We start from the raw sequence: 26,019 nt of genomic DNA, 5'->3' as shown, positions 1-26,019 counted from the left end.
AGAGGGGGACATCGTGAGGTTGAGGACATCGTGGGTGGTTAGGGACATTGCAGGGGACTGGGGACATCACAGAGGGTTGGGGACACCATGGAGGGTTGGGGACATCGTGAGGTTGAGGATACTGTGGGGTTCGGGACATCATGGTGGGCTGGGGGCATTGTGAGGAGATGGGGACACCATGGAGTTGGGGACATTATGGAGGGTTGGGGACACCGTGGTGGGCTGGGGATATTATGGGGTTGAGGACACCATGGGGATGGGGACATCGCAGGGGGTTGGGGACATCACAGAGGACTGGGGACATCGCGAGGTTGAGGACGCTGTGGGGTTGGGGACATCACGGTGTGTTGGGGACATTGTGGTGGGTTAGGGACATTGTGGAGGTTTGGGGACACCACGGTGGGTTGGAGACACTGCGGAAGGCTGAGGACACCCACAGGACTGGCACAGAGAGGGGACATTGTGGGGCTGGGGACACTGCCACCCCTCTGTGCCCTCTGAGGTCCCCATCCCGCTGCTACCCCTGTGTCCCTTGGAGCAGGGACAGTCCCCAAGGTCCCCATCCCAGGGCGGTGCCACCCCATGTCCCTTGTGCTGTCCCTTGGAGCGGGGACAGTCCCCAAGGTCCCCGTCCCCTCTCTGTGCTGCCAAGCGGGTCTGGGGGTGTCTGTCCCCCTTGTCACCCCCCTGTCACCCCTTTGTCACCCCGCGTCCCCAGAGATCCTGGCGGGGGGGGTGTACATCGAGAAGAACGCGCAGCTGTGCCACGTGGACACCGTGGAGTGGAGGGACATCATGAGGGACACTCGGCTGGAGCCGCTCGTGAGGGACAACGGCCGCGCCTGTGCGTGAGGGGACGGGGGACAAAGGGGACACCTGGGGGGCTTTGGAGTCATCCCTGGGGTTGTGGTCATTTTGGGGTCGCCTCTGAGTTTGTGGTCACTGTGGGGTCACCCCTGGGGTCGGGGTGGCTTCAGGGTCGTCCCTGGCTTTGGGGTCACTTTGGGGTGGCTTTGGGGTCACCCCTGGGGTTGAGGGGACTGCAGGGTGACCCCTGGGTTTGGAGTGACTTTGGGGTGGCTTTGGGGTCACTCCTGGGTTTTGGGTCTCCCTGGGTTTGAGGTCCCTTTGGGGTCACCCCTGAGTTTAGGGTCACTTTGGGGGTGACACCTGGGTTTGGGGTGACCCCTGGCTTTGGAGTCCCTTTGGAGTCCCTTTGGGGTCACCCTTTGGTTTGCGATCACCCTGTGTCTGGGTCCCTGTGGTGTCACTTTGGTGTCTCTTTGGGGTCCCTTTGGTGTCCCCCTGTATTTGGGGTCCCTGTGGGGTCCCCCTGTATTTGGGGTCCCTGTGGGGTCTCCCTGTATTTGGGGTCCCCTGTCATGACCCCACCGCTGGCTCTGTCCCTCAGGTCCCCCGTGCCACGAGAGCTGTGGCGGTCACTGCTGGGGGCCGGGCCCCGACGACTGCCAGAAACGTGAGACCCGGGGGGTACCGGGGGTACCGGGGGGTACCGGGGGTACCGGGGGATTTTGGGGGTGGGCCGGACCCCCCCGGTGACCCCCCACCCCCGGTGTCCCCGCAGTGACCAAGACCATCTGCGCCCCGCAGTGCAACGGGCGCTGCTTCGGCCGCGCGCCCAACGAGTGCTGCCACGAGGAGTGCGCGGGCGGCTGCACCGGGCCCCTGCGGACAGACTGCTTCGTACGTCCGTCTGTCCGTCTGTCTGTGTGTCTGTCTTTGTGTCTGTGTGTCTGTGTGTGTGTGTGTCTGTGTGTGTGTTTGTCTGTCTGTGTGTCTGTCTGTGTGTCTGTGTGTGCACCGGGCCCCTGCGGACAGACTGCTTTGTACGTCCGTCTGTGTGTCTGTCTGTCCAGCCCTCCATCCACCCACCTCTGTGTCCGTCAATCCATCCATCCATCCATCCATCCATCCATCCATCCATCCATCCATCCATCCATCCGTCCATCCGTCCGTCTATCCATCCATCCCCGTGTCCTTGGCTGTGTCCATCCCCTGTCCATCTGCCCATCCATCCACCCTGTGTCCATCTGTCCATCTGTCCATTCCCATGTCCGTGGCTGTGTCTACCCATGTCCATCTGTCCACCCCGTGTCCATCTGTCCGTCCGTCCGTCCGCAGGCCTGCCGCCACTTCAACGACAGTGGCTCGTGCATCCCTCTGTGCCCATCCCATGTCCATCCATCCATCTGTCCATCCCGTGTCCATCCGTCCATCTCGTGTCCGTCTGTCCGTCCGCAGGCCTGCCGCCGCTTCAGTGACAGCGGCTCGCGCGTCCCTCTGTGCCCATCCCCGCGTCCATCCCCGTATCCATCCCCTGTCCGTTTGTCCATCCCATGTGCACGTGTCCATCTGTCCGTCTGTCCGTCCGCAGGCCTGCCGCCACTTCAACGACAGCGGCTCGTGCGTCCCGCTGTGCCCGCAGCCCCTGATCTACAACAAGCTCACCTTCCAGCTGGAGCCCAACCCCGACACCAAGTACCAGTACGGGGGGGTCTGCGTGCGCCAGTGCCCCCGTGAGTGCGCCCGGGGGGCTCCGGGGGGGTCACCCGGCTTTGGGGGGGCTCCGGGTGACCCCCGGGGTGTCCCTGCGCCCCCCTTTTCCCCAGATAACTTCGTGGTGGATCAGAGCTCGTGCGTGCGCGCCTGCCCCAACGACAAGATGGAGGTGGAGAAGAACGGGCTGAAGATCTGCGAGCCCTGCGCGGGGCTGTGCCCCAAGGGTAGGAAATGGGGGGGTTCTGGGTTGGGGGGGGGGTCTGGGGTCTCTGAGACCCCCCCTGACCCCTCCCCACCCCTCACAGCCTGCGAGGGCACCGGCGCTGGCAGCAAATACCAAACCGTGGATTCGAGCAACATCGACACCTTCATCAACTGCACCAAGATCCTGGGCAACCTCGACTTCCTCATCACGGGCCTGGAGGGGTGAGGGATGGAATTTGGGATTTTGGGGGCGTTCAGGGGGGTTTTAAGGGGTGCAGCCCCCCTGGCCCAGCCCTGCTGACCCCTCCTCTGGCCCCACAGGGACCCCTGGCGCAACATCTCAGCGCTGGACCCCGAGAAGCTGAACGTGTTCCGGACAGTGCGGGAGATCACGGGTGAGGAGAGGGGCCGGGGGTGCTGGGACCCCCCGGGACCGCCCAGAACCCCCCTGAGACCCCGGTGTGCCCGCAGGGTACCTGAACATCCAGTCCTGGCCCAAGCACATGCACAACTTCAGCGTCTTCTCCAACCTCGAGACCATCGGGGGACGGAGCCTGTACAAGTGAGGAGCCCCTGCCGCGTGTCCTGTGCTCCTCCCGGCATCCCCGATCCATGAATTCCCCATTTTCCTAATCCCTGAATTCCCCGTTTTTCCCCAACTCCTGCATTCCCGATCCCTGAATTCCCTGTTTTCCACAATCCCTGAATTCCCCGTTTTCCACAATTCCTGAATTCCCCACCGTTTCCGATCCCCGAATTCCCCTTTTCCCCCAATTCCTGCATTCCCAATCCCCGAATTCCCTGTTTTCCCAAATTTCTACATTCCCCGGCATCCCAAATCCCTGAATTCCCCCTTTTCCCCAATCCCTGAATTCCCTGTTTTCTCTAATTCCTGCATTCCCCGGCATCCCCGACCCCTGAATTATTTGCCGCCTCCCAGCGCGTCCTCCCCGCTCCTGAAGTGTCCGGGGGCGTCCCCTTCTCCTCGGAGCCTCCCCCGGGCTCCCGGGGCATCCTCCCGGTTCATCCCCCGGCTCCCGGAACATTCCCCGACTCCCGGAGCGGTTCTCGGAACTTCCCCTCCCTCCCGGTTCATTCCCGGCTCCCGGTTCTTCCCCCTGCTCCCAGTTCATCCTCCCAGTTCCCGGTTCACCCTCCCGGCTCCCGGAGCTTCCCCGGAGCCCCCCAGGTCCCGGAGCATCCCCTCATCCCCGGTTCATTCCCCGACTCCCGGAGCAGCTCCCGAACCCCCCCATCTCCCGTAGCCCCCCGTACTCCCCCCCCCCCCCCCAGCCCCCCCAATCCCGGTGTCCCTCCCCTCCAGCCACGGTTCATCCCCCCAGTTCCCGACCCCCCCCATCTCCCATAGCCCCCCCGTACCCCCCAGCCCCCCCAAACCCGGTGTCCCTCCCTCATCCCCGGTTCGTTCCCCGACTCCCGGAGCAGCTCCTGGAGCATCCCCTCACTCCCGGAGCCCCCTGAGTTCCCGGGGCACCCCCAGTTTCAAGAGCACCTCCAGTTCCCGGACCGCCCCCCCCCCCCCCCCCAGTTCCCGTAGCCTCCCCAGCCCCCCAATCCCGGTGTCCCTCCCTCATCCCCGGTTCGTTCCCCGACTCCCGGACCCCCACCCCAATTCCCGAACCCCCCCATCTCCCGTAGCCCCCCCAGCCCCCCCAATCCCGGTGTCCCTCCCTCAGCCGTGGTTCTTCCCCCCAATTCCCGAACCCCCACCCCAATTCCCGAACCCCCCCATCTCCCGTAGCCCCCCGTAGCCTCCCAGCCCCCCAGTCCCGGTGTCCCTCCCCTCCAGCCACGGTTCATCCCCCCAATTCCCGAACCCTCCCCATCTCCCGTACCCTTACCCAGCCCCCCAATCCCGGTGTCCCTCCCTCATCCCCGGTTCATTCCCCAACTCCTGGACCCCTCCCCAGTTCCCGTAGCCCCCCGTACTCCCCCCCCGGCCCCCCAATCCCGGTGTCCCTCCCTCATCCCCGGTTCGTTCCCCGACTCCCGGACCCCCCATCTCCCACAGCCCCCCATAGCCTCCCCAGCCCCCCAATCCCGGTGTCCCTCCCCTCCAGCCACGGTTCATCCCCCCAATTCCCGAACCCCCACCCCAATTCCCGAACGCCCCCATCTCCCGTAGCCCCCCGTACCCCCCAGCCCCCCAATCCCGGTGTCCCACCCTCATCCCTGGTTCGTTCCCCGACTCCCGGACCCCCCATCTCCTGCAGCCCCCGCAGCCCCCCGTAGCCCCCAATCCCGGTGTCTCTCCCCCCCAGCCGCGGTTCATCCCCCCAATTCCCGAACCCCCCCATCTCCCGCAGCCCCCCCGTACCTCCCAGCCCCCCAATCCCGGTGTCCCACCCTCATCCCTGGTTCGTTCCCCGACTCCCAGACCCCCCATCTCCCGCAGCCCCCCGTAGCCCCCAATCCCGGTGTCTCTCCCCCCCAGCCGCGGTTCATCCCCCCAATTCCCGAACCCCCCCATCTCCCGCAACCCCCCCCGTACCTCCCAGCCCCCCAATCCCGGTGTCCCTGCCCCCCCAGCCGCGGTTTCTCGCTGCTGATCATGAAGAACGAGAACGTGACGTCGCTGGGGCTGCGCTCGCTGCGCGAGGTGAGCGCGGGCCGCGTGTACATCACGGAGAACCGGCGGCTCTGCTTCCTGCACACCGTGCACTGGGCCGCGCTCAGCCGCAGCCGCGCCGACCTCGACATCCGCAACAACCGGCCCCGCAGCAAGTGCCGTGCGTGGGCAGGGCTGGGGAGGGGGCGTGGGACCCCCGCGGGAGCCCGAGGGGACGCCCAGAGCCGAAACTGAGACCCCCGGTCTGTGCCATAGGGGAGGGAACCCGAGGGGGCACCCAGACCCCGAACTGAGACCCCTCGTCCATCCCATAGGGGAGGGGACACAGGGACCCCCGGATCTCACACTGAACCCCAATGCCTTCTGCAGGGAGGGGGCGTGGGACCCCGCGGGAACCCGAGGGGACACCCAGACCCCGAACTGAGACCCCTCGTCCATCCCATAGGGGAGGGGACACAGGGACCCCCAGACCCCAAACTGAACCCCAATCCCTTCCATAGGGAGGGGGCGTGGGACCCCCAGATCCTGCACTGAACTGAACCCCATTCCTCACACAGATCCTGCGACCCCCCCTGGGACCCCTCGGGGACACACAGACCCCAAACCGAGACCCCCAATCTGTCCCATAAGGAAGGGGACACCAGGGCCCCCAGATCCTGCCCTGAACCCCCATTCCCCCGGGCATGGGACCCCCCACGGGACCCCTCGGGGACACCCAGACCCCTCCAGGGATCCCCTGTCTGTCCCATAGGGGAGGGAACACAGGGACCCCCCCCAGGACCCCGTGGGGACACCCAGAGCCCAAACTGAGACCCCTCGGTCTGTCCCATAAGGGAGGGGACACCGGGACCCCCAGATCCTGCACTGAACCCCAACCCCTTACACAGACTCCGAGACCCCCCTGCGACCCCTCAGGGGGCCCCCAGAGCCCTCCCTGACCATGCAGGGCCCTGACCGCCAGACCCTGCCCTGAGCCCCCTGTGTCCCTCTGAATCATGGAAACCCCCAGACCCACATTGAGCCCATGGGGAGGTGACCCCCAGCCCCACTCAGAGCCCCCCTTTGTTGCTCCGAGATTGGGGGGCCCCTCCGCCCCACTCTGACCCCATGGGCGACGCCACCCCCTGTCCCTTGTCCCAGTGGGTGCCCCCAGCCCCTGTGTGACCCCAGCCCCGCTGTCCCCTGGGTGCCCCCTGTCCCTGCCCCCCTGTGTGACCCCAGTCCCTGTCGTGTCCCCCCAGAGCAAGAGGGCAAGGTGTGTGACCCGCTGTGCTCGGCCGAGGGCTGCTGGGGCCCCGGGCCCGGCCAGTGCCTGTCCTGCCGCTTCTACAGCAGGAGGGGCGTCTGCGTGCCCACCTGCCGCTTCACCGAGGGGTCAGCGGGCACCGGGGGCACCGGGGGGCACCGGGGACATGGAGGGCACGGGGGACATGGAGGGCATGGGGAGCATGGAGGGCAAAGGGGGCACAGAGGACATGGGAGGTATGGAGGGCACAGGGGGCACAAGGAGCACAGGAAAACCTGGGGCGCGGGGCATGGGGGGCACAGGGGGCATGGGGAACAAAGGGGGAAAAGAGGGGCAAGAGAGGTGTGGGGGCATCAGGGGCATGGGGGACATGGGGGACAAGGGGAGTATGGGGGGCATGAGGGGAATGGAGACAAGAGGGGCATGGGGGGCACTGAGGGCTGGGGGGCATGGGGGGCACTGAGGGCTTGGGGGCATGGGGGGCACTGAGGGCTTGGGGGGCACCAGGGGCTCAAGGGGCACGGGGGGGGCATGGAGAGCACATGGGGCACAGGGGGACAAGGGGGTTACGGGGGGCATGGGGGCACAGGAGGCAAGGGGGGCATGAGGGGCAAAGTGACAGGGGGACAAGGGGGGCACGGGGGACATGGGGGACAAATGGGAAAAGAGGAGCACAGGGGGCACAGGGGACATGGGAGGCACGGGGGGTATGGGGGGCACAGAAGCCAAGGGGGGCATGAGGAGCAAAGGGGACAAGGGGGGACATGGAGGGCATGGAGGGCATGGGGGGGACATGAGGGACAAAAGGGACGAGAGGGCACGGAGGGAACATGGGGGGCTCGGGGGGCACGGGGGGCATGGAAGGGCACGGGGGGATATGGGGGACAAAGGGGGTCCCAGGGTGGGCTGGGCGCTGGTGCGGACCGGGGGGTGGCCCTGTCACCCCCGATATGTCGCTGTCACCCCAGGGTGACACAGTGACACCCCGCTGTGCCCCTCAGGGACCCTCGGGAGTTCTCGCAGGGCGGCGAATGCACCGAGTGCCACCCGGAGTGCGAGCGCATCGACGGCGGCGGCGCCACCTGCAACGGCTCGGTACGGCCCGCCCGCGTCCCCCGCTGTCCCCGCCGTGTCCCCGGTGTCCCCACGGCGTCCCCACACTGTCACCACCCCCCCTGCAGGGCGCCGACACCTGCACGCGCTGCGCCCACTATCGCGACGGGCCGCACTGCGTGGAGCGATGTCCCGACGGGGTCCTGGGCGAGCGCGGCCCCATCTACAAATTCCCCGACGGCAGCCGCGAGTGCCGGCCCTGCCACGAGAACTGCACGCGGGGGTGGGTGCGGGGTCCGCGGGGAGAGGGACTGGGGGGGTCTGGGGAGGTTTGGGGGTCAGGAAGCCACTGGGGGAATGGGGGAGGTTCGGGGGGCTCCGTGGAGGGCAGGGTGGGGGCTCAAAAGGTCTTTGGGAGCAGGGTGGGGGTCGTGGGGTATCATTTGAGGCAGGGTGGGGTTGCCAAATCCTCTTTGGGAGGATGGTGGGGAGCCCAAAATCACTTTGGGAGGAGGGTGGGGGTCTCAAAACCACTTTTGTGAGCAGGGTGAGGGTCCTGGGGCATCACTGGGAGCAGGTGGGGGTCCTGGGGCATCATTTGGGGCAGGGTGGGGGTCCCAAAAGCTCTTTGGGGAGCCTCCTTGGGGGCCCCGGGCAGGTTGGGGGGCTCAGGACCCCACTGGGACCCCATGGAGGGCAGGGTGGGGGTCCCAAATCCTCTTTGGGGAGCAGGGTGCGGGTCCTGGGTTATCACTGGGGACAGGTTGGGTGTCCTGGGTCATCACTTAGGGCAGGATTTGGGGAGTCAGGACCTCACTGGTGCCATTTTGGGGACTGGGGTCTCTGCTGGGGAGGTCTCTCATGGGTGACCCCCATCTCCCTCCCCACAGGTGTGTGGGGCCGCTGCTGCGGGACTGCCTGGGGGACCCCCTGCCCGTGTCCAGGTACAGAGGGGGGGTCGGGGGCGTCTCGGGGGGGGGGCTGCGGGGACATCCCAGGGGGCTACAGGGACCCCGAGGGGCTGCGGGGACCCTAACATGTGCTTTTCCCTGTCCCCCGTTACCGTTCCCATCCCCATCTCCATCTCCATCCCGTTCCCGTTCCCGTTCCCGTTCCCGCTTCCATTCCCGTTCCCGTTCATGTCCCCGTTCATGTCCCCATCCCCGTTCCCTTTCCCTTTTCCGTTCCCGTTCCCGTCCCTATCCCCACCCCATTCCCGTTCCCGTCCCTGTTCCCGTTCCCCTTCCCCTTCCCGTTCCCACCCCGTTCCCCTTTCCCTTCCCTTTCCCGTTTCTGTTCCCGTTCCCCTCCCCGTTCCCTTTCCCTTTCCCCTCCCCGTTCCCGTTCCCTTTCCCTTTCCCTTTTCCCATCCCCGTCCCCATCCCGTTCCCGTTCCCGGTTCCCGGTGCCGCAGGCGGGCCCCGACGCTGATCGCGGTCATGGTGGTCGGCGCCGTTTTCCTCTCGTGCTCGCTGGTGCTGCTGGCGCTGCTCTACTGGCGGGGCAAGAAGATCCAGAAGAAACGGGCGATGCGGCGCTACCTGGAGCGGGGCGAGGTCAGCGCCGGGACACCGGGACGGCACCGGGAACGGCCCCGGGAACGGCCCCGGAGCGGCGGGGAGGGGGCGGTGTCCCGGGTTCTGTGTCCGGTCCTTGCCAGCCACGTTCCCGTCCAGCCCCAGCTCTGCTTCCATCCCAGTCGCTCTCCATCCTCATCCTGCTGTGCTTCTGTCCCCATCCCTGTCCCTGTCCCCATTTGTGTCCCTGTTCCTGTCCCTGTCCCCATCCCATGTCCCCATCCCATGTCCCCCTTGTCCCCATCCCATTCCCGTCCCTGTCCCCATTGCCACAGTGTCCCCATCTTCTCCCCATCCCGTCCCAATCCAATTCCCACGCCGTGTCCCTGTCCCCATCCCATCGCCACACCTTGTACCTGTCCCCATCCCATTCCCATACCCTGTCCCTGTCCCCGTTCCCACGCTGTGTCCCCATCCCCATTGCCACGCCATGTCCCCATCCTGTCTCCATCCCTGTCCTCAGTCACACACTGTGTCCCTGTCCCTGTCCCATGTCCCTGTCCCCATGCCCGTTGCCATGCCGTGTTCCTGTCCTGTCCCCATGTCCCTGTCCCCATGTCCCTGTCCCCATGTCCCTGTCCCCATGCCCGTTGCCATGCCGTGTTCCTGTCCCTGTCCCCATTCCCACACCATGTCCCTGTCCCCATGTCTCTGTCCCCATTCCTGTTGTCACGCCGTGTCCCCATCCCGTCCCCATCCCTGTTCCTGTTCCCATGCCGTGTCCTTGTCCCTGTCCCTGTCCCCATTGTCACGCCGTGTCCCCGCAGAGCCTGGAGCCGCTGGACCCCAGTGAGAAAGCCAACAAGGTCCTGGCCCGGATCTTCAAGGAGTCGGAGCTGAAGCGCCTCAAGGTGCTGGGCTCCGGCGTCTTCGGCACCGTGCACAAGGTGGGGTGCGGGGAGGGGGCTGAGGGCCATCCCATCAATCCCACCCCAATGATCCATCCCATCAATCCCACCCCATTGATCCCATCCCATTGATCCCCTACATCCCACCCCATTGATCCATCCCATCGATCCCATCCCATCCCATCAATCCCATTGATCCCATCCCATTGATCCCATTGATCCATCCCATTGATCCCATCAATTCCATCCCATTGATCCCATCAATTCCATCCCATTGATCCCATCCTCATCCCATAAATTGCACCCCACTGATCCCATCCCATCCCATCAATCCCATTGATCCCATCAATTCCATCCCATTGATCCCATCCCCATCCCATAAATCGCACCCCACTGATCCCATCCCATCCCATCCCATCCCATCCCATCCCATCCCATCCCATCCCATCCCAAAGTCCCATAAATCCCATCGATCCCATCAATCTCATCAATCCCATCCCATTGATCCCATCAATCCCATTGATCCCATCAATCCCACCCCATTGATCCCATCAATCCCATCCCATCCCATCCTACTGATCCCGTCCCATTCATCCCATCCCATTGATCCCATCCCATCCCAGTCCCATAAATCCCATAAATCCTATAAATCCCATCCCATAAATCCCATAGATCCCATTGATCCCATCCATCCCATCCCATTGATCCCATCCCATCCATCCCATTGATCCCATCCTATCCCATCCCATAAATCCCATCCCAAATCCCATCCCAAATCCCATAAATCCCATAAATCCCACCGACCCCGCAGGGGATCTGGATCCCGGACGGGGATTCCATCAAGATCCCGGTGAGCATCAAGGTGATCCAGGACTGCAGCGGGCAGCAATCCTTCCACGCCGTCACCGACGTGAGTGTGGGGGGCACTGGGGGGATTTGGGGGTCCCCTGGGCCTGCGGGGTCTGGGGATGCTCCAGGACCACTCTGGGGGTGCTCTGGGTGTCCCCTTGGAGCCAGGGGTGGGTGTGGGGGTGCTCCAGGGGTCCCCTCTGGGGCCAGGGGAGGGGTTCTGGGTGTCCCCCTGCAGCCAGGGGGATTTGGGGACACGCAGGGGGTGCTCTGGGTGTCCCCCTGGATCTGGGGCAACCCAGGGACACTCTGGGGGTGCCCCAGGTGTCCCCCTGAAGCTGAGGGAATTTGGGGACACTCTGGGGGTGCTCCAGGGACACTCTGGGGATGGCCCAGGTGTCCCTCTGGATCTGGGGGTGCCCTGGGGACACTTTAGGGACACTCTGGGGGTGCTCTGGGGGTACCCCGAGCAGACTCTAGGGATGCTCTGGGTGTCTTCCTGGATCTGGGCAGTTTTGGGGACACTCTGGGGATGGTCTGAGTGTCCCCCCAGATCCAGGGGTGCCCCGGGCACACTCTGGGGTGCTGACCCTGTGCCCCCCAGTACATGCTGGCCATCGGCAGCCCGGACCACGCGTACATCGTGCGGCTGCTGGGGATCTGCCCGGGGTGCTCTGCATGTACCCCTGCATCTGGGGTGCTCTGGGGACACTCTGGGGGTGCTCTGCGTGTACCCCTGGATCTGGGGTGCCCCGGGGAGACTCTGGGGGTGCTCTGCGTGTACCCCTGGATCTGGGATGCCCCGGGGACACTCTGGGGGTGCTCTGAGGACACTCCAAGGTGCCCTGGGGGTGTTCTGGGTGTGCTCTGGGTGTCCCCCTGAAGCCAAGGATGTTCTGGGGGTGCGCTGGGCGTGCCCCAGGTATCTCCCCGGATCTGGGGGTGCCCCGGGCGCACTCTGGGGTGCTGACCCTGTGCCCCCCCCAGCACATGCTGGCCATCGGCAGCCTGGACCACTCGTACATTGTGCGGCTGCTGGGGATCTGCCCGGGCCCGCAGCTGCAGCTGGTGACGCAGCTGCTGCCGCTGGGCTCGCTGCTCGACTACGTGCGCAAGAACCGCGGCGCCATCAGCCCCCAGCTGCTGCTCAACTGGTGCGTGCAGGTGGCCAAGGTCAGTGCCCGGGGAGCCACGGGCTGCTGAGGCATAAAAAACGAGGGGGTGAAGTGTTTGGGGTGGTTCCTGAGCCTTCCCGAGTCCTAAAGAATGAGGGGTTACACAAGGGTGAAGGGTTTGGGGTGGTTCCTGCGTCTTCCTGAGGTCCTAAAATCTGAGGGTGAAGGGTTTGGGGTGGTTCCCGAGCCTTCCCGAGTCCTAAAGAATGAGGGGTTACACAAGGGTGAAGGGTTTGGGGTGGTTCCTGCACATGCCTTTGGTCCTAAAAGCTGAGAGGGTGAAGGGTCTGGGGGGCTCTGCATGTTCCTTTGGTCCTAAAAGATGAGGGTGAAGGGTTTGGGGTGATTCCTGACTGTGCCTTCTGTCCTAAACAATTAGAGTTCAGACAGAGTGAAGAGTTTGGGGTGGTTCCTGCGTCTTCCTGAGGTCCTAAAATCTGAGGGTGAAGGGTTTGGGGTGGTTCCTGCCCATTCCTTTCTCTCATCCTAAAAATCGCAAGTCAGACCTTGTTAAGGATGTCTCTCTGGTCCTAAAAACTGAGGATTTACATATGGTGAAGGGTTTGGGGGGTTGCTGTGCATTCCTGAGTCCCAAAAACGGAGAGTCAGACACAGTGAAAGGCTTTGGGGTGGTTCCTGCTCATTCCTTTGGTCCTAAAAACTGAGAGTTCAGACATGGTTAAGGACTTCTCTCTGGTCCTAAAAATTGAGAGTTCACACAGGGTGAAGGGTTTGGGGTGGCTCCTGCACATTCCTTTATATAAAAATAAATATCAAGCGATTAATACAACATATCACCAATAACATATACACATTATATAAATTATAACAGAAAATAGATATCAAATATTTTTTAAAATAAGACAAAATTTCCTGTTGGCACCTCTGCCTCCCCTGTGTTTTAGGGGATGTACTACCTGGAGGAGCATTGCATGGTGCACAGGAACCTGGCTGTTTTATTATACATTCTACAACATATAACCAATATTACATACATATAACAAATATATCCAATAAATAAATAACAAATATATTAAAATTTAAGCTTTCTCCCCTTTTTCAGGGCATGTACTACCTGGAGGAGCACCGCATGGTGCACGGGAACCTGGCTGTTACATTATACATTATACATTATACATTATACATTATACATTATACATTATACATTATACATTATACATTATACAACCAATATTATACACATATATTAAATATATTAAATAAATAACAAATATATTAAAAAATAAGCCTAAATTAAACCTTCCCACAATTTTCAGGGCATGTACTACCTGGAGGAGCACCGCATGGTGCACAGGAACCTGGCTGTTATATTGTATATTATACAATATACAATATATAACCATTTTTATATACATTTAATAAATACAATAAATAAATAAATGAACAAATAAATAAATAAATATTTTAAGATAATCTTTCTCACAATTTTCAGGGCATGTACTACCTGGAGGAGCACCGCATGGTGCACAGGAACCTGGCGGTTATATTGTATATTATACAATATACAATATATAACCATTTTTATATACATTTAATAAATACAATAAATAAATAAATGAACAAATAAATAAATAAATATTTTAAGATAATCTTTCTCACAATTTTCAGGGCATGTACTACCTGGAGGAGCACCGCATGGTGCACAGGAACCTGGCGGTTATATTGTATATTATACAATATACAATATATAACCAATATTATATACATTTAATAAATACAATAAATAAATAAATGAACAAATAAATAAATAAATATTTTAAGATAATCTTTCTCACAATTTTCAGGGCATGTACTACCTGGAGGAGCACCGCATGGTGTGCGGGAACCTGACGGTTATATTGTATATTATACGATATATAACCAATATTATACACATATATTAAATGCATTAAATAAATCAATAAATAAATAACAAATATATTAAAATTTAAGCTTTCTCCCCGTTTTCAGGGCATGTACTACCTGGAGGAGCACCGCATGGTGCACGGGAACCTGGCTGTTACATTATACATTATACATTATACATTATACATTATACATTATACATTATACATTATACATTATACATTATACATTATACAATATATAACCAATATTATACACATATATTAAATATTTTAAATAAATAACAAATATATTAAAAAATAAGCCTAAATTAAACCTTCCCACAATTTTCAGGTCATGTACTACCTGGAGGAGCACAGGAACCTGGCGGTTATATTGTATATTATACGATATATAACCAATATTATACACATATATTAAATATATTAAAGAAATAACAAATATATTAACATTTAACCTTTCTCCCCATTTTCAGGGCATGTACTACCTGGAGGAGCACCGCATGGTGCACAGGAACCTGGCTGTTATATTGTATATTATACATTATACAATATATAACCAATATTATACACATATATTAAATATATTAAATAAATAACAAATATATTAAAAAATAAGCCTAAATTAAACCTTCCCACAATTTTCAGGGCATGTACTACCTGGAAGAGCACCGCATGGTGCACAGGAACCTGGCGGTTACGTTGTATATTATACAATATACAATATATAACCAATATTATATACATTTAATAAATACAATAAATAAATGAACAAATAAATAAATAAATATTTTAAGATAATCTTTCTCACAATTTTCAGGGCATGTACTACCTGGAGGAGCACCGCATGGTGCACGGGAACCTGGCGGTTATATTGTATATTATACGATATATAACCAATATTATACACATATACTAAATGCATTAAATATATCAATAAATAAATAACAAATATATTAAAATTTAAGCTTTCTCACAATTTTCAGGGCATGTACTACCTGGAGGAGCACCGCATGGTGCACAGGAACCTGGAGGTTATATTGTATATTATACGATATATAACCAATATTATACACATATACTAAATGCATTAAATAAATCAATAAATAAATAACAAATATATTAAAATTTAAGCTTTCTCACAATTTTCAGGGCATGTACTACCTGGAGGAGCACCGCATGGTGCACAGGAACCTGGCTGCCCGGAACGTGCTGCTCAAGTCGCCCAGCCAGGCGCAGGTGGCCGATTTCGGCATCGCCGACCTGCTCTACCCCGACGACAAGAAATACTTCTACAACGAGCTCAAGGTGGGGCTGGGGGCTGCGACCCCCGAGGGGCAGCGGTGGGACCCCCAATGGCACCCATGTCACCCCCCAACGGCATTGGTGTCACCTCAAATGGCACCCAAACGGCGCCGGTGTCACCCACTCTGGGACGCCCTCAGTGGCATCGGTGGGACCCCCAATGGCATTGGTGTGACACCAAATGGCACCCATGTCACCCCCCAATGGCATCGGTGTCACCCCCAAAGGGCATCGGTGGGACCCCCAAATGGCACCGGTGTCACCTCAAATGGCACCGGTGTCACCTCAAATGGCACCCAAACGGCATCGGTGTGACACCCCAAATGCCATCCATGTCACCCGCTCTGGGACACCCCAAATGCTATCGGTGTCATCCCCAAATGGCATTGGTGTCACCTCAAATGGCACCCAAAGGGCATCACTGTCACCCACGCTGGGACACCCACAATGGCATTGGTGTCACCTCAAATGGCATCGGTGTCACCTACTCTGGGACACCCCAAATGCCATCCTGTCCCCCAAATGATATCGGTGTCACCCCAATGCCATCCTGTCACCCCCCAATGCCATCCCTGTCACCCGCTCTGGGACACCCCAAATGCCATCGGTGTCATCCCCAAATGGGACTGGTGTCACACCCAATGGCATCGGTGACACCCAATCTGGGACACCCCAAATGCCATCCTGTCACCCCAAATGACACCCATGTCACCCCCAGATGCCATCTGTGTCACCCGCTCTGTACCCCTGGGACCCCCCCGACACCGTTGTGCCCATGTCCCCATGGTGTCCCCCCACTGTCCCCATGGTGTCCTCCCACTGTCCCTGTGGTGTCCCTGCAGTGTCCCCCCATTGCCCCCGTGTGTCCCCATGGTGCCCCCATGGTGTCCCCTCATTGTCCCCATGGTGTCCCCTCATTGTCCCCACGGTGCCCCCACTTTGTCCCCACATTGTCCCCACGGTGTCCCCCCATTGCCCCCGTGTGTCCCCATGGTGCCCCCATGGTGTCCCCACATTGTCCCCATGGTGTCCTCCCACTGTCCCCACATTGTCCCCACGGTGTCCCCCCATTGCCCCCGTGTGTCCCCATGGTGCCCCCATGGTGTCCCCCCATTGCCCCCGTGTGTCCCCATGGTGCCCCCATGGTGTCCCCACATTGTCCCCATGGTGTCCTCCCACTGTCCCTGTGGTGTCCCCACGGTGTCCCCCCATTGCCCCCGTGTGTCCCCATGGTGCCCCCATGGTGTCCCCTCATTGTCCCCATGGTGTCCCCTCATTGTCCCCACATTGTCCCCACATTGTCCCCACGGTGTCCCCTCCTTTCCCGCAGACTCCCATCAAGTGGATGGCGCTGGAGAGCATCCACTTCGGCAAGTACACGCACCAGAGCGACGTCTGGAGCTACGGTGAGCTGGCACTGCTGTCCCCTGGTGTCCCCTGCTGTCCTTGATGTCCCCCGGTGTCCCCTCAGTGTCCCCAGGGGTGACGCTGTGGGAGATGATGACATTTGGGGCTGAGCCCCATCCCGGGATCTGCCTGGCTGAGGTGGCCCGGTGTCCCTGCTGTCCCTCACTGTCCCCAGCTGTCCCCTGCTGTCCCCATGGCTCACAGGCTGTCCCCAGTGTCCCCTGTGGCTCATAACTGTCCCCTGCTGTCCCTGTTGTCCCCAGGGGTGACACTGTGGGAGATGATGGCCTTTGGGGGTCGAGCCCTACGCCGGGATCCGCCTGGCCGGGCTGTCCCTGCTGTCCCTGCTGTCCCTGCTGTCCCTGGTGTCTCTGTGGCTCACGGGCTGTCCCCATGGCCCACAGCTGTCCCTCAGTGTCCCTCAGTGTCCCCATGGCCCACAGCTGTCCCTCAGTGTCCCTCAGTGTCCCCAGTGCTCACAGCTGTCCCTCAGTGTCCCCGTGGCCCACAGCTGTCCCTCAGTGTCCCTCAGTGTCCCCAGTGCTCACAGCTGTCCCCTCGGTGTCCCCAGGTGTGACACTGTGGGAGATGGTGACATTTGGGGCCGAGCCCTACGCCGGCATCCGCCTGGCCGGGCTGTCCCCCTGTCCCTCACTGTCCCCAGTGTCCCCAGTGTCCCCATGGCTCACAGGCTGTCCCTGCTGTCTCTCACTGTCCCCTGCTGTCCCTTGGTGTCCCCAGGGGTGACACTGTGGGAGATGGTGACATTTGGGGCCAAGCCCCATGCCGGGATACACGTGGCTGAAGTGTCCCGGCGTCCCCGCTGTCCCTCACGGTGCCCAGCTGTCCCTTGCTGTCCCCATGGCTCACAGGCTGTCCCCAGGTGTGACACCGTGGGAGATGGTGACATTTGGGGCCGAGCCCTACGCCAGCATCCGCCTGGCCGGGCTGTCCCCCTGTCCCTCACTGTCCCCAGTGTCCCCATGGCTCACAGGCTGTCCCTGCTGTCTCTCACTGTCCCCTGCTGTCCCCGCTGTCCCCAGGGGTGACACTGTGGGAGATGATGACCTTCGGGGCCGAGCCCTACGCCGGCATCCGCCTGGCCGAGGTTCCCGACCTGCTGGAGAAGGGCGAGCGGCTCTCGCAGCCCCAGATCTGCACCATCGACGTCTACATGGTCATGGTGAAATGTGAGCGGGGACAGGTGGCACTGGGGTGGCACTGGGGTGGCATCACAGTGGCACTGGGGTGGCACCAGGGCTGCCACAATGATGGCACCAGGGCTGGCACGGATCTGCACCATCGACGTCTACGTGGTCATGGTGAAATGTGAGCGGGGACAGGTGGCACTGAGGTGGCACTGGGGTGGCACTGAGGTGGCACTGAGGTGGCACTGGGATGGCACTGGGGTGGCACCGGGGCTGCCGCAATGATGGCACCAAGGCTGGCACGGATCTGCACCATCGACGTCTACATGGTCGTGGTGAAATGTGAGCGGGGACAGGTGGCACTGGGGTGGCACTGGGGTGGCACTGGGGTGGCACCAGGGCTGCCACAATGATGGCACCAGGGCTGGCACGGATCTGCACCATCGACCTCTACATGGTCATGGTGAAATGTGAGCGGGGACGGGGGAGCTGGGGTGGCACTGGGGTGGCACCAGGGCTGGCACGGATCTGCACCATTGACCTCTACATGGTCATGGTGAAATGTGAGCGGGGACAGGTGGCACTGGGGTGGCACTGGGGTGGCACTGGGGTGGCACCAGGGCTGGCACGGATCTGCACCATCGACGTCTACACGGTCGTGGTGAAATGTGAGCGGGGACGGGGGCGCTGGGGTGGCACCAGGACTGTCCCCAGAGCGTTCACCGGGGTGGCACCAGGGCTGGCACAGGGCTCTCAGGGTCCCGCTGCTGTCCCCAGGGCTGGGCAGGTCCTGCTGCTGTCCCCACCCCTGTCCCCACCCCCAGAGCCGTGTCCTGGCAGTGTCCCCACTCTGTGACCCTGTCCCCACCCCCAGGACCGTGTCCCCACGCTGTGCTCCTGTCCCCAGCCCGTGGCCCCGTCCCAGGCTGTGGCCTGGCAGTGTCCCCACCCCGTGGCCGTGTCCCCACCCTGGTGACCCTGTCCCCGTCCCCACGCCGTGACCGTGTCCCCGTGTCCCTGTCCCCGTCCCCAGGCTGGATGATCGATGAGAACATCCGCCCCACCTTCAAGGAATTGGCCAACGAGTTCACCCGCATGGCCCGGGACCCCCCGCGCTACCTGGTCATCAAGGTGAGACCCCCAAACCCCCCAAAACACCCCCAAACCACCCCCCAGAACCCCCCAAAACTCCCCTGGGACCCCCCGCGCTACCTGGTCGTCAAGGTGAGACCCCTAAACCCCCCCAAACACCCCCAGACCCTCTCAGACCCCCCAGATTTCTCAACCCTGACCTGGGAGCCCCCCACCCATACCTGGTGACCAAGGTGAGCCCCTAAACCCCCCCAGACCCCCCAAATACCCCCCCCAGACCCCCCCAGACCCCCCATCCCTGACCCATTGCCCCCATACCTGGCAACCAAGGTGAGCCCCCAAACCCGCCCAGACCCCCCAGACCCCCCAAATCTCCCCCAGACCTCAAAATCCCCAAGGTTGACCCATTTTCCCTATACCTGGTGACCAAGGTGAGCCCCCAAACCCCCCAAAACCCCCCAGACCCCCCAGACCCCCCATCCCTGACCCATTGCCCCCATACCTGGTGACCAAGGTGAGCCCCCAGACCCGCCCAGACCCCCCCAGACCCCCCAAAACCTCCAAGCCTGACGATGACCAAGGCGAACTCCCAAACCCCCCATAGACCCCCCCAGACCCCCCCAAATCTCCCCTGGACCCCAAAACCCCCAAGGCTGACCCATTGCCCCCATACCTGGTGACCAAGGCGAGCCCCCAGACCCGCCCAGACCCCTCGAGACCCCCCAAAACCTCCAAGCCTGACGATGACCAAGGCGAGCTCCCAAACCCCCCATAGACCCCCCCAGACCCCCCCAAATGCCCCCAAAACCCCCCAAAATCCCTGTCAGCCCCCCCCAAACCCCCCAATCCTGACCTGGGACCCCTCCCCATCAGGAGAGCGGGGCCGCGCCCCCCGGCGAGCCCCCCGCCCTGAGCGAGAAGGAGCTGGACGAGGTGGAGACGCTGGAGCTGGAGGAGGAGGAGGAGGAGGAGGAGGAGGAGGAGCTGGGCGGGACCTTCGGCCTCGGCCCCGGCGGGCTCGGCCCGCAGCGCCCCCGCGGCGGCTGCGCCAGGGTGAGACCCCCGGGCTGGGGGGGATTGGGGGGAGATTGGGGAGAATCTGGGGGGATTTGGGGCATTACGGGGATTGGGGGTGTCCCCGTGGTGTCCCCGCGGTGTCCCCGCGGTGTCCCCGTGGTGTCCCCTCGGTGCCAGCCCCCCGTGTCCCCCCACCGTGTCCCCGCCATGTCCCCGCGCTGTCCCCTCGGTGTCCCCACTGTGTTCCCGTGGTGCCAACCCTGCCATGTCCCCACGGTGTCCCCTTGGTGTCCCCCTCCTCGCTGCCAGCCCTCCGTGTCCCCTCGGTGTCCCCACGATGTCGCCTGGGTGCCAGCCCTGCCATGTCCCTCTGGTGTCCCCCCCATGTCCCCTCGGTGCCAGCCCTGGTGTCCCCACCGTGTCCCCCTTGGTGTCCCCTCAGTGCCAGCCCCCAATGTCCCCTCAGTGTCCCCATGGTGTCCCTGTATCCCCATGTCCCCTTGGTGTCCCCTTGGTGTCCCTGCAGTGCCAGCCCTGCCGTGTCCCCATGATGTCCCCACCGTGTCCCCTTGGTGTCCCCGTGGTGTCCCCGTGGTGTCCCCTCAGTGCCAGCTGCCCATGTCCCCACCATGTACCCATGTCCCTGCCGTGTCCTCTCAGTGTCCCCTTGGTGCCAGCCCCCATGTCCCCTCGGTGTCCCCGTGCTGTCCCCTCAGTGCCAGCTGCCCATGTCCCCATTGTGTCCCCTCGGTGTCCCCTCAGTGCCAGCCCTGCTGTCCCCTCGGTGCCATCCCCGGTGTCCCCACTGTGTCCCCTCGGTGCCATCCCCGGTGTCCCCACTGTGTCCCCTCGGTGTCCCCGTGCTGTCCCCTCGGTGCCAGCTGCCCATGTCCCCATTGTGTCCCCTCGGTGTCCCCTGGGTGTCCCCTCAGTGCCAGCCCTGCTGTCCCCTCGGTATCCCCATGTCCCCACTGTGTCCCCTCGGTGCCATCCCCGGTGTCCCCACTGTGTCCCCTCGGTGCCATCCCCGGTGTCCCCACTGTGTCCCCTCGGTGTCCCCGTGCTGTCCCCTCGCTGCCAGCCCCGCCATGTCCCCACCATGTCCCTGTGGTGTCCCCTGGGTGTCCCCTCAGTGCCAGCCCCGCTGTTCCCTCGGTATTCCCATGTCCCCTCGGTGCCATCCCCATGTCCCCTCTGTGTCCCCATGGTGTCCCCTCGGTGCCAGCCCCGCCATGTCCCCACGGTGTCCCCTCAGCGTCCCCGTGGTGTCCCCTCGGTGCCATCCCCGGTGTCCCCACGGTGTCCCCTCGGTATCCCCATGTCCCCTCGGTGTCCCCGTGGTGTCCCCTCGGTGCCATCCCCGGTGCCATCCCCGGTGTCCCCGCAGAGCCCGAGCCTGCTGAGCGCCCCCGCCGGGTACATCCCCATGAACCAGCCCGGCCTGGGCTGCGCCCGCCAGGTACCGAGGGCTGGGGGGTTTTGGGGGGCTCTGGGGGCTTTGGGGGGCTTTGGGGGGCTTTGGGGGGCTCAGGGGTTGGGGTCTCATTGGGAGCCCCCCCCCTCTACTGCTGATGTACCCGTGGTGGGGGGTCCCGGGTCGGTTTTGGGGTCCCGGGATGGGTTTGGGGGGGTCCCAGGGCAGGTTTGGGGTCCCAGGGCAGGTTTGGGGGGTCCCGGGTCGGTTTTGGGGTCCCGGGATGGGTTTGGGGGGTCCCGGGGCAGGTTTGGGGTCCCGGGTCAGATTTGGGGTGTCCCCCCTGACCCCCTCTCCGTGTCCCCAGCCCGGGGGGTCCCGGGGCAGGTTTGGGATCCCAGGGGCAGATTTAGGGTGTCCCCCCTGACCCCTTTTGACCCCCCCCCCCCCGTATCCCCAGCCCGGGGGGGTCCTGGGGCAGGTTTGGGGTCCCGGGGCAGGTTTGGGGTCCCGGGGTAGGTTTGGGGGGTCCCGGGGCAGGTTTGGGGTCCCGGGGCAGGTTTGGGGTCCCGGGGTAGGTTTGGGGGGTCCCGGGGCAGGTTTGGGGTCCTGGGGTAGGTTTGGGGGGTCCCGGGGCAGGTTTGGGGTCCCGGGGTAGGTTTGGGGTCCCAGGGCAGGTTTGGGGTCCTGGGGCAGGTTTGGGGTCCTGGGTCGGGTTTGGGGTCCCGGGTCGGGTTTGGGGTCTGCCCCCCGACCCCTCCTCTCTGTCCCCAGCCCGGGGTGCCGCGGGGCAGATTTGGGGTCTCAGGTCAGGTTTGGGATCCCAGGGCGGGTTTGGGGTCCCGGGTCAGTTTCGGGGTCTCCCTCGACCCCTCCTCTCTGTCCCCAGCCCGGGGGGTCCCGGCTCAGGTTTGGGGTCCCGGCTCAGGTTTGGGGTCCCGGGTCGGGTTTGGGGTCCCGGGTCAGGTTTGGGGTCCCGGGCCAGTTTCGGGGTCTCCCCCCGACCCCTCCTCTCTGTCCCCAGACCGGGGGGTCCCGGGTCAGGTTCGGGGTCCCGGGTCAGTTTCGGGGTCTCCCCCGACCCCTCCTCTCTGTCCCCAGCCCGGGGGTCCCGGGTCAGTTTCGGGGTCTCCCTCGACCCCTCCTCTCTGTCCCCAGCCCGGGGGGTCCCGGCTCAGGTTTGGGGTCCCGGGTCAGGTTTGGGGTCCCTGGTCGGGTTTGGGGTCTCCCCCCGACCCCTCCTCTCTGTCCCCAGCCCGGGGGGTCCCGGGGCAGTTTCGGGGTCTCCCCCGACCCCTCCTCTCTGTCCCCAGCCCGGGGGGTCCCGGGGCAGTTTCGGGGTCTCCCTCGACCCCTCCTCTCTGTCCCCAGCCTGGGGGGTCCCGGCTCAGGTTTGGGGTCCCGGGTCAGGTTTGGGGTCCCGGCTCAGGTTTGGGGTCCCGGGTCGGGTTTGGGGTCCCGGGTCAGGCTTGGGGTCCCGGGCCAGTTTCGGGGTCTCCCCCCGACCCCTCCTCTCTGTCCCCAGCCCGGGGGGTCCCGGGGCAGTTTCGGGGTCTCCCCCCGACCCCTCCTCTCTGTCCCCAGCCCGCGGTGCCGCGGCCGCGCCGCTCCCGCTGCCGCCGGGGCTCCCTGGGCCGCGCCGTGTCCGAGTGCTCCGAGGGCCGCGGCGCCGCCTCGGAGCTGGAGCTGGAGCTGGAGCGGGAGCTGGAGCTGGAGCGGGAGGGGGAGCGGGAGCGGGGCGGCTCGGGGGGGTCCCTGGGGGGGTCCCTGTGCCGCAGCCTCCGCTCGCGGGGGGGGGGACAGCGCGTACCTGTCCCAGCCCCGCCCGGGGCCCGGCTCCGAGGGCAGCGAGGAGGATCCCAATGGGTACGTGAGCCCCAACTGCGCCCCGAGAGGTGAGGAGGGGGCTCGGAGGGGCGGGGAGGGGCACGGGGGTCTTGGGGAGGGGGCGTTCTGTCCCTTTGGATTGGGTCTGGGGGCTCCCGCCCGTCCGTGCGGGTCCCATCCTGCTGGAATGGGGATGGGGGGGGGGGGTGTCTGCCCCACTCATGGGGGTCTTGGGGATGGAGGGGGGGTCCCATCCCATTCGATCGGGTTTTGGGGCTTTGTGGGGGTCCCATCCTGCGGGGATGGGGATGGGGATGGGGGGGGTGTCTGCCCCACTCATGGGGGTCTTGGGGATGGACGGGGGGGTCCCATCCCATTTGATTGGGTTTTGGGGCTTTGTGGGGGTCCCATCCTGCGGGGATGGGGATGGGGGGGGTCTGCCCTACTTATGGGGGTCTTGGGGAGGGGGCGTTCTGTCCCTTTGGATTGGGTCTGGGGGCTCCCCCGCGTCCGTGCGGGTCCCATCCTGCTGGAATGGGGATGGGGGGGGGGGGGGTCTGCCCCACTCATGGGGGTCTTGGGGTCCCATCCCATTTGATCGGGTTTTGGGGCTTTGTGGGGGTCCCATCCTGCGGGGGTGGGGATGGGGGGGGTCTGCCCTACTCATGGGGGTCTTGGGGAGGGGGCTCCATCCTGCTGGAATGGGGCTGGGGGCTCTCGCTGTCCATGGCGGTCTTGGGGAGGGGGCGGTCCCATCACATTGGATTGGGGCTGGGGGCTCACCCTGTCCGTGGGGGTCCTCACTGGGGGCTCTGTCCCACTGGATTGGGGTGGGGGTCCCATCCTGCAGGGTTTGGGGTCTCCTGGGGGGTCGAGGGGGATCCATCCCCTATTTTTGGGGTGGGGGTCCCATCCTGCAGGGTTTTGGGGGGGGTCCATTCGCTGTTTTTGGGGTGGGGGTCCCATCCCGCAGGGTTTGGGGGGGGGATCCATCCCCTATTTTTGGGGCGGGGGTCCCATCCCGCAGGATTTGGGGGGGGGTCCATTCGCTGTTTTTGAGGTGGGGGTCCCATCCCGCAGGATTTGGGGGGGGGTCCATTCGCTGTTTTTGGGGTGGGGGTCCCATCCCGCAGGATTTGGGGGGGGGGGTCCATTCGCTGTTTTTGGGGTGGGGGTCCCATCCTGCAGGATTTGGGGGGGTCCATTCGCTGTTTTTGGGGTGGGGGTCCCATCCTGCAGGATTTGGGGGGGGGTCCATTCGCTGTTTTTGGGGTGGGGGTCCCATCCCGCAGGGTTTGGGGGGGGGTCCATTCGCTGTTTTTGAGGTGGGGGTCCCATCCCGCAGGGTTTGGGGGGGGGTCCATTCGCTGTTTTTGGGGTGGGGGTCCCATCCCGCAGGATTTGGGGGTCTCCTGCGCCTCTGGGGGGGCTCCATCCCCATTTTTGGACTTTGGGGGCTCATTTAGGGGATTCTCCTTTTGGGAATTTAGGATTTCGCGACCTAAAATCCTTAAAAAAAAAGGAACCTAAAACCCTCCCCTGTGCGGTTTTTTTTTGGGGGGGGGGTCCTCACCTGTATCTCCCCCTCCCCTCAGACCCCGCCGCGCGCTCGGCGCCGCCCCCAGGCGAGGAAGAGGAGCGTGAGGAAGGCGACGATGACGACGACGATGAAGAGTACGAATACATGAACCGCCCCGCCCAACCCCGCCCGGCCTCTCTGGAAGAGCTGGGCTACGAATACATGGAGCTGGGGGGCTGCGACCCCCCCGAGAGACCCCCCCGAGAGACCCCTCCCCAAAACCGCCCCGAGCGCCGCCGCGGCGAGGAAGACGAGGACGGGGAGGAAGATTACGAGTACATGAACAAACAGCCGCGCCTCAGCCGCTCCCTCCTCCTCCGCCACCACCACGGCTACGCCGAGATGAGACCCGGAGACCCCTCCCCAACTCCGGCGACCCCCGCCCGCTTTGACGGGGAGGATGAGGAGGGCGAGGAAGGCTACGAGGAGATGGAGGCGGTGCCGCGGCCGCGCTGCCGCCCCCTCCCCATGAAGGCGCTGCGGAGTTTGGAAGCCTCGGACTGCGCCTTCGACAACCCCGATTATTGGCACAGCCGCCTGTTCGCCAAAGCGCGCCGGACGTAGCGGAGACCCCTCCCCAAATTGGGGGAGGCTCGCTGGGAATATGAAGGACCCCCTTGCCCACCCCCCCAACTGGGTTTGGGGAGCTCTCTGGGACTATTTTTGCTTTTTTTTTTTTTTTTACGCCCTCCAGGAGACCCCTCCCCATCTTTTACCCTTGAGACCCGTCCCCATCTTTTACCCTTGAGACCCCTCCCCATCTTTTACCCTTGAGACCCCTCCCCGTTTTTATTTTCTCTTCATCCCATTTTTTCCTTCTTCCTCCCCCCTCACTCAAGGTGCTCCCCAAAACCCCGGGGGAGTCCTTGGGAGAATTTGGGGTCCCCTTTGAAGCCCGGGGGTCCCCACGTGGGATTTCTGAAGGACCCCAGACTCATTTTATTTTCAGGGTTCCCTGCTGAGTGAAGGTTTGGGGTCCTCTAGGATCCATTTTTTGCCTTTTTTTTGACCCCCAAAATGTTATTTTGTTTTTTTTTTTACACCCTCCAGGAGACCCCTCCCCATCTTTTACCCTTGAGACCCCTCCCCGTTTTTATTTTCTCTTCATCCTATTTTTTCCTTCTTCCTCCCCCCTCACTCAAGGTGCTCCCCAAAACCCCGGGGGAGTCCTTGGGAGAATTTGGGGTCCCCTTTGAAGCCCGGGGGTCCCCACGTGGGATTTCACAAGGACCCCAGACTCATTTTATTTTCAGGGTTCCCTGCTGAGTGAAGGTTTGGGGTCCTCTGGGATCCATTTTTTGCC

At 62.2% G+C, this 26,019-nt stretch overlaps 1 protein-coding gene across 1 annotated transcript in view; it reads left to right on the top strand.

The window, feature by feature from the left end:
• ERBB3 (erb-b2 receptor tyrosine kinase 3) overlaps nt 1-25,325 on the top strand; it is a 31,085-nt gene extending 5,760 nt beyond the window's left edge. The window contains 26 exon segments of the mRNA XM_058821999.1: nt 719-844; nt 1,412-1,477; nt 1,586-1,704; nt 2,396-2,537; nt 2,631-2,744; nt 2,826-2,946; nt 3,046-3,119; nt 3,196-3,286; nt 5,275-5,474; nt 6,556-6,688; nt 7,562-7,655; nt 7,742-7,896; nt 8,504-8,557; nt 9,028-9,169; nt 9,958-10,077; nt 10,850-10,948; nt 11,875-12,060; nt 15,080-15,235; nt 16,563-16,638; nt 17,683-17,829; nt 18,821-18,918; nt 19,753-19,932; nt 21,284-21,355; nt 22,895-23,101; nt 23,103-23,205; nt 24,733-25,325. Of these exon segments, the coding sequence (XP_058677982.1) occupies nt 719-844; nt 1,412-1,477; nt 1,586-1,704; nt 2,396-2,537; nt 2,631-2,744; nt 2,826-2,946; nt 3,046-3,119; nt 3,196-3,286; nt 5,275-5,474; nt 6,556-6,688; nt 7,562-7,655; nt 7,742-7,896; nt 8,504-8,557; nt 9,028-9,169; nt 9,958-10,077; nt 10,850-10,948; nt 11,875-12,060; nt 15,080-15,235; nt 16,563-16,638; nt 17,683-17,829; nt 18,821-18,918; nt 19,753-19,932; nt 21,284-21,355; nt 22,895-23,101; nt 23,103-23,205; nt 24,733-25,280 (3,623 nt within the window). The 3' untranslated portion in view covers nt 25,281-25,325.
• Nucleotides 25,326-26,019: the final 694 nt, after the last annotated feature.

This window comes from Ammospiza caudacuta, chromosome 31 (assembly GCF_027887145.1).
Source record: "Ammospiza caudacuta isolate bAmmCau1 chromosome 31, bAmmCau1.pri, whole genome shotgun sequence".
NCBI classification, from domain to species: domain Eukaryota; kingdom Metazoa; phylum Chordata; class Aves; order Passeriformes; family Passerellidae; genus Ammospiza; species Ammospiza caudacuta.
Note: the sequence above shows the minus strand (reverse complement) of the source record. Positions and strands in the feature narration are given on the sequence as shown.